The sequence below is a fragment of the Cuculus canorus genome, chromosome 4, assembly GCF_017976375.1.
Source record: "Cuculus canorus isolate bCucCan1 chromosome 4, bCucCan1.pri, whole genome shotgun sequence".
NCBI lineage: Eukaryota > Metazoa > Chordata > Aves > Cuculiformes > Cuculidae > Cuculus > Cuculus canorus.
In genome coordinates, this window is record NC_071404.1 from 77,660,172 (window position 1) to 77,667,976 (window position 7,805).

A 7,805-nucleotide genomic window follows, 5' to 3' on the forward strand; every position below is an offset into this window, starting at 1 on the left:
ATTAGTAATGAAAACCTCAAGAGATCAGGCTCTGAAATCCTCTTGGAGACTAAATAGTACTACAAAGAATATGTTTTGTTACAGATGTCCAAATTAGCAGGTGTAACCTGTACAATTTTTTTCTTCAAAATCTACTTGTCAGGTTCTCTTTTGGGGGGATTCCAGGATATTCAGAAATGCAGATCCATTTCCTGCAGGCCTTTAATCTAGGAAGTGACAGGAAAAGCTATGAGAAGCCTTTTGCTTTGGTGGAAGATGCTGCTGCAAGCCAAGGCAGGTCCAAGTTGCTGTACAGCGACAGGAAGGGTTTCCTTGGCTCGTTAGCCTAAGGTATTTGTGTTTGATTCCAGGAAGTGGAAACAGAGCAATACTTCACCCTTTTTCTGCCAGCCTTGAAAGAACGAGGATACGATGGATTCTTTTCTCCAAAGTCACGTGCCAAAATCATGTCTGAGCAGGAGAAAAAGCATGTGGACGGCTGTGCAATATTCTTCAAAACAGAAAAGTAAGCTTTTTAAAAATACATTAAACCTGGCTTGATATAGGTATGAAAGCCTTCCTGTCTCAGGGTGCGTTGTAGCCAAAGTACTGTAAACCAGAAGATAAAAGTTCACTACAAGGAATGACTTTTCCTCTTCCCTTTCCCCTTTCCTTTTTCCTTTCTCCTTTCCCCTTTCCTTTCCTTTCCTTTCCTTTCCTTTCCTTCTCTCAGGGATCTCTTCAGAAACATGGAAGCTGCAGGGGAGCTACTATGAATAAAACCTTACACCCTGCATGTGCGCATTTTTGGCAGGTCTAGTAAATCCCTCACCTTCTCTACAAACTTTCGCCTTGCTTGACAGATGTTTCACTCCTCTAAGATTAATCTTTAAAGATCTATAAGCTGTTCTTCAGCTATTAAATCTTCAGGTATTAGAGAGGTGTTACTGCCAAAGGATCACAGTGTGTTCTCTGCTTTTATGAAACAAAACACTACATTTTGAATACCTGATCCAAAATGTTCTACACTAAAAGCATCAAACCGGTGGGAAGGAGACATTCACGCTTCTCATTCTGTAAACTGCTCACGGGTTGTAGCACACTGGGAATCTCACCGAATATTCCCTCAGAACAGTTGTCAGTAATTAGAATGGAAGTTTCACAAAGCTTCGGCTCTGTGTCAGAGTTTCACTGCTTCCAGAAACAAAAATAACACTTTTCAGATCGTGTATAAAGACAACTTGACTGGTTTTGAGTAGAGGAAGCCTGTGCAAACAAATAACCGATGGTTTTCAAACCTTGTAACTAATCAGGGCGTGTAGGGAACTGGTTGTTATCCTGTGGCTCTCACAGGTGAAAAGAGAAGACTAAAACCCTTTTTTAATTTTCTTAGAGCACAAACCAAACCCCAAGCCTTTCAATAGGCAGCTTTTATCCTGAAGCAAGGTGGTTTGGGGCATCCTAAGGCTGGATTTGCCCAAAGTAAAAAGCGAGCCTTTAATTACCATCTTATCTTAACTTTTCACCCAGAACACTCATGAGGACGTGTGATACACCCTGAGTGTTGCTCTGAATAACTAGTGTGCTATGCTGAAACAAGTAAATGCATCCCAGACCCCAGGTATCTCATCTCTCCTGAGAGGATCTCACTTGCCAGGCCAAGAGCTCTATCCCGACTAAGGGAATATTTCTTAGAACTGCTTTTACATATATATAAAATGAGAGGACAAAAGAAACATGACTCGCACTGTCCTACAGGGTCTCTCCTTGAACACAGTAGAGTGGAGTGCAGATAGAAACCATGCCTTTTCCCGTAGCTCTACATCCGACATGTTCACACGTGATTCTCTTGTTCCGTCAGATTTACGCTGGTGCAGAAGCACACGGTGGAGTTCAACCAGGTGGCAATGGCCAACTCTGAAGGTTCTGAAGCCATGTTAAACAGAGTGATGACGAAGGACAACATCGGAGTTGCCATCGTGTTAGAGGTGCACAAAGAATTATTTGGAGCAAGTGAGTATGACTGTGGTTCTGTCATTGATTACTCAGTTCCATCTAAAGGCATGAGTTATTCCAAGATAACACATCTATTTCGAACTCTCTTTTTCCCCTGGATTGAATCCTTCCATCCGCCCCCAGTGATTAGATGACAGTGCTAATGCACTGATATGGAAGAAAGAGATTATCAGGTTATCTTTTCATGTCACTTGATTGACTGGCTGTCACATTTTCATTACGTTTGATCAGGTGCAGTAGACGCTTCCAACATACCTAAAATCACTACCCTGCTCTGCCTGCGTGTCTGGTTTTTTGATCGCTTGTTGCCAGCGTTTCCTTTAAGGAGCAGAATATTTAACTTGCAGGACTGGAAGGAGCTGCCTGTGACTTTACGCCCCATCTTTCAGAGTGCTTTTTCTCAGTTAAATAGTAAAAGCAGGTACAGCGCTTCACAGCAACCAGGTTCATCTTGCATTCATTGAAGCAGGTTTGAGTTTTTCCCAAGGGAACCATTTGTTGAACCATGACAGCTAAGAGTCACAAAAACTCCTTTGTGCCTTAAATATTGAATAGTGATGCGAGGTCAAGCGATGACTGCTTGAGCAGTAGAGAAGGAAAGCGATTGTAACGCTGTCAGGTTATGCTGGCTGTTTCTTTCCGGTATTGGAGAGAATAGGCATGTAATGATATGTAAATGCTGCTGATCTAGAAGGAGGTAGTGGTGCGAGTAGCACCTTTTTTCTAGAAATGAAAGTGCATCCATCTGCCTTGGAGTCCTTAGAAGCCAGACCCTGAATGTTACCAGGAAGGAATCTGCCGAATTCACACCCTCAGTCTTTCCCTGATAAAACTGTGTTTGTTTGTCTAGGTATGAAATCGCTTCATGTGGACAGACAGCTGCTTATTGTGGCCAATGCCCACATGCACTGGGACCCTGAATACTCAGATGTGAAACTCATTCAGACTATGATGTTTGTCTCGGAACTGAAAAATATCCTTGACAAAGCCTCAAGCAGGCCCAGTAGCCCGACAGTAGATCCTAACTCTATCCCTCTGGTGCTGTGTGCTGATCTCAACTCGTTGCCTGATTCAGGTAAGACTGGGTTTGACTTACCTTTTTAGAGCATTTGAATCCTCCTTTTCTCCGAGGGTGATAGGGCTGTTTGCCCTTCCGTGGGTGGGTATGGATGAAAGCTCTCTTAGTAACAACAGCCTTCCAAAATCCGTCTGAAGAGAATGCGAGTCCTCCAGTTGAGTAGACTACTTCTTGTGATCAGTTGTATGCTTCAGAAAAGTTGGTTACGCCTACAAAGGTGTAGAAAAGCACAAATAGATCTTAAATAAAGCGTTAATCAAATACCCATGCCTTAAGCAGCAATAAGTAAATAAGTAGGAAAGACATGAGTTCACGATGTAACATGAAAACTTTCCGTGGAGATGGGTTTGCTTTGGTAATTCCAACATTTGAGGCTGTAATATCATGTATTCATACAAAAGCTGCCCCTCTGGCACCCCTTGACAGGCATACAACAGTGCATGTACTTTGGGCTTACTGTTATGCTCAAACAGTGGTGTCAAACTTGCCAGAGAGCCTGAGTTCCCTGGCTGCATGTCAGAAAAATGGATGTGGCTCAGATGAGACAAGGCAGCTGCTTCCTAGATTTTCCCTCAAGTTGGAAAGCTCTTTTCTGAGCTCCTGGGGTGTCTTGTTGGTGCTTTGGCTTTTAAGGCCGAGGCAGACATTCCCTGCATGTTGTGTTTCAAAGCAACTCCCTGAATCCTTTCCTTTGCAAACAGGTGTAGTGGAATACTTAAGCAACGGCATAGTAGCTGACAACCACAAGGACTTCAAGGAGTTGCGTTATAACGAGTGTCTCATGAACTTCAGTGGCAACGGAAAAAATGGGGCTTCTGAAGGAAGAATCACGCACGGCTTCCAACTCAAGAGCGCCTACGAAAACAACTTGATGCCTTACACCAATTACACTTTTGATTTCAAAGTAAGCAGCGATTTTTCTGAAATGGCAGGCGTTGCCCTGGTCTCCCCAGGACGCTGCCCCTTAGTTTTCTGACCACTGGCTGTCTTTCCCTCTGTTCCTGTAAGTGCTTCATCACTGGTTCCTAAACTCGCTGGACACTTTTCCTACTGCACACAAACCTTTGGTTTGCTGGCGTTTTTAACCTTCTGCTCTGGCCAGTGACTTTAATGAGAATGGATGCAGCGCTTTGACCACAAAACACCGCGCGTTTCTTACCCTAATTCCAGCGCTGTGCCTCTTCCTGCGAATTACAGGGTCAAGATGAGGCTGCCGGCCGCGAGCTCTGTTCTCACTGTCGTGTTTCTCTTTCTCCCTAGGGTGTGATTGACTACATTTTCTATTCCAACACTCACATGAACGTGCTTGGTGTCCTGGGGCCTTTGGACCCTCAGTGGCTGGTTGACAACAACATCACTGGGTGTCCACACCCTCACATCCCTTCAGACCACTTCTCACTGTTAACACAACTCGAACTCCATCCTCCGCTCCCGCCTCTTGTCAACGGCGTGCACTTGCCTAACCGGAGGTAGTGGAGCTCTGCCCCTCAGAGGGCACGGACCTGTTGTTACGGACCTGTACAGTTGTAAATCAAAGTATATAGGAGTGAAGTATGGCCAACCTTAAGCTGCTTCTTCAAGCTCCTTTCCTTATGTGTTTGATATGAGATTTTGCACATTTTGGTGCATATTGGTATCATTTGGCACTAGGGCTGGAACCAAAGTATTATTCCCTTTCCAGGTTTTTAATTTAATTTCTTTTTTTAAAAAACTGGCAAGCTTTTTTTTTTTGTTTCGTTAGGAAGCTGCACTTATAAATGGACAAATGAGATTAAAACCTTGCATATTAACGTATTTCAAGATAATGCTTTTTTCCAGAACGTGGCAAAATGAGCCAACCTTTTAGGAGAAATTAAAACAAAAATAGAAATGCTTGTTTTGTAGGACAAATATTAGAAATACTGTTTGTTTGAACCCAAAACGGAGCCTGAACTCTGCATCTGAAATAAATTTTGCACATTAGAGAAGCACTTAATACCTGACTTTAACTGATTAGCAGTGTGGCCCTGCCCCTTGTCTGACTGATATTAGAAAACCAAAGATAGCTTCATATCTGTGAGACATGTGAGGTCTAAATTCTCCCAATGTAATTCCGTTCACAACACTATGTCCAGTGAGGCTGCATCTGTCAAGACTTTGCAGGTGAGCGTTCAATGCCCTGTGTAGATCGCTTGCCTGGCAGGCACCATGGTGACTTCTCTTTGGAGCTCTGAAGACCTTGGTCCTTTCTGGGCAAGATCCGCAGGAATCCAAAGGGCCTCTATGAAACAGAGCTGCCTCTCCGCTTTGGCAGGCCAGGGCGACACGCTGTTCCGCAGCACAGTTTGGGAGCAGGACTTAGACATGGTAAGAAATTGCACTTGAAGCGAGCTGTTGCAAGCGTTTGGGTTCACGGTGAATAAAGAAGTTGCAAATCCGTCCCACGTTCCCTTTTCCAAAGTTTGGTTGCAAAGATGGGAAGCTTGGGATTGACTGTTTAGGTGCAAGGTACGGGAAAAAGCCACTGGACATGTCCTTACTTCTGTCTCCAAAGGGCATGTGGAGTAGCTGTCGGAATTCTTTTTCCCTTGGGGGAGTGAGGGTAGCCGTAGGCATTCCTTGGATGGGCTTTCCTGACCCTAGTTGCCAAATCGCCATCACACTTCTTGAATACTCTTTCTTTTCTGTTGTTGGTCAGGGTTAAATTACAAAGCTGCTGGTTCATTCCCAGCCTATGGCTCTTTAAGGGTGTCGGAAATCCTTTTTTCCCCTTTTTCTGCTCCAGGTGGCCAGTTCAGTCCCTTGGGCCTCGAGAGGCTTTAACCATAATGCAATTTTCCCAAGAATTGGTTGGCTGCTTAATGTTTAACAAAAATGGCACAGAAATAGGAAAAGGTTGTGTCTGTGTTTTTAAGTTTTTCTTTATTCTGCTTTTTTTGCTGCTATAAGATTTTCTTGAATTTCTATTTTAAACTTTTCATGCACTTTACTGTTTCTAGTCTCAAAATGTGATATTTTTAATAAATGAAACAATTTTCCATTATGTGAATGAAATTTTTAAACAGATTGAGAGCCTATATTTATGTCTCATTCGTATACTTACAAAAAGTCTAAATTTAAATTGTGGAATTAGTTTTAAATACCAAGGAGCCGTCTTCTGTCTTACAAAGCTGTTAAGCCAGGCTGTTCCACTAGAATTAAACATTTCCTTTGTCGTTTTATACATGGGAAATTATCCGGGGGGGGGGAACAATTGGACATAGAGTAGAAGCTATTCCCTGACTCTTGTTGGGGGCCGGGGAGGGGATGGTGTGGGACAGAAAGGGAAGACTGGAATGACATGACAATTCCCTATTAAAAGAAGTGCCTAAAACCCAGAGGCGTTGGCTATTGCCTACTCTAAATTGGAAACGAGGTGAAATCCCTGCGCAGCGATTGCTTTGTGCAGCACCAAAAAAAGCCCTTTTTTCTAGAGACGGCTTTTCCTCAAGGTGCAGGTATCTCTTTTATATATACCTCAGCGCTTGACACCCAGCCGTGGCAGAGGAATTAAAGTGATTGGAGAGTATAGTACTGGAAAGTAGAATAGCATGAAAAACTTAATTCTGTGGACATTACCTTTCTGTCGTCAGCTACTGTACGTTTTTGGGAGAGGGATGCTCTGCTCCGGAGGTGTGCACTAACCAACCCTTCTCCTCCTTTTCCTACACGCATGTTAACTTCGCAACATGAGCAATATTTCCTACCATACTTCACTCCCAATATTTTTCGAGATGTTTGTATAAAATGGAATTTCCGAGTCACCTACGATTGTATATGAACTGCAGAGGAGCCCGTTTATTAATAAAAAGAAAAACCAACAACAAGCTTTTGTAATGTCGGGGTGGGAGCGGATGGGGATGAAACAAAAAACACCCTGGCAAACGCTTGTAAAGTGACTTTCCTTTGGTTTCCAATCAATTGGAGTGTGCTGTTGCGGGAAGGGGGTTAATTGGATTTTCTCTGCTGCGAAACACATTTCCGAACATCCTTTACACTGTGTGGGATTTTAAAAGATGTTATATCAACAGATGTTGTATGAAACCTCTGGATTTTAAAAGAAAGGAATCTTGTTTGTGTTTCAGTCAGTGCACGGAACCGGGGATGTTCACCTGCCTTTCCTGAGTCTGGCTCACTCCTCCTTTTCCTTCTGTTCTTTTCGCTTCCTAGCAGGAGCAGTAAGGGGGCTGCGCTTTTTTTCCAGCTGGGCAGAAATCTCCATAGGGATTTTCTGCTTTAAGAAGAGAGGGAGTGGGGAGCCATCAGCCTCGTGTGCAGGATGGGATCCCTTTCAGTAAACATATGGATCATCCAGATGGCAGCGCTGATTTCCTTTTGCCCCAGATGGAAGCTGACGGTAGGGTGTTTTCTAGGGGAGGGGGAGTAACATGGAGCAAAATATCCCTGACCCTGAGAGCAGAGATGGGTGGGAAACCCTCCATTCTCTCCATCACTGACCCTTGGCTTCCAGTACGCCGCAGTGCCCTCACCTGGAAACGCAAGCTCTGAGCCCTTTACTGCTCCTCGCTGTCTTGGTTTTGCTTTCATAAATCTGGTGCCTGGTGTCAGCTTCTGAGCAACAGCACTGCCTGCAGCAAGCAGAGAACAAATCCAACCCCCTCCCACCAGCAACTTTTTAACATTCCATATGGTCCATCTGTTAGATCTGGGGGTTTGCGTGTGTGTGTATATAAAAAAGAGACTTTTATACAAT

At 43.8% G+C, this 7,805-nt stretch overlaps 1 protein-coding gene across 3 annotated transcripts in view; it reads left to right on the top strand.

Annotated features, from left to right (window-relative positions):
- Positions 1 to 7,805, top strand: part of CNOT6L (CCR4-NOT transcription complex subunit 6 like) — a 33,032-nt gene extending 25,227 nt beyond the window's left edge. For all 3 annotated transcript variants that reach the window (XM_054065082.1, XM_054065083.1, XM_054065084.1), the window contains exons 8-12: positions 351 to 505; positions 1,841 to 1,992; positions 2,846 to 3,070; positions 3,775 to 3,977; positions 4,334 to 7,805. In XM_054065082.1, coding sequence (XP_053921057.1) covers positions 351 to 505; positions 1,841 to 1,992; positions 2,846 to 3,070; positions 3,775 to 3,977; positions 4,334 to 4,546 — 948 coding nt within the window. In that variant the 3' untranslated portion in view covers positions 4,547 to 7,805. The remainder of the gene's footprint in view (positions 1 to 350; positions 506 to 1,840; positions 1,993 to 2,845; positions 3,071 to 3,774; positions 3,978 to 4,333) is intronic.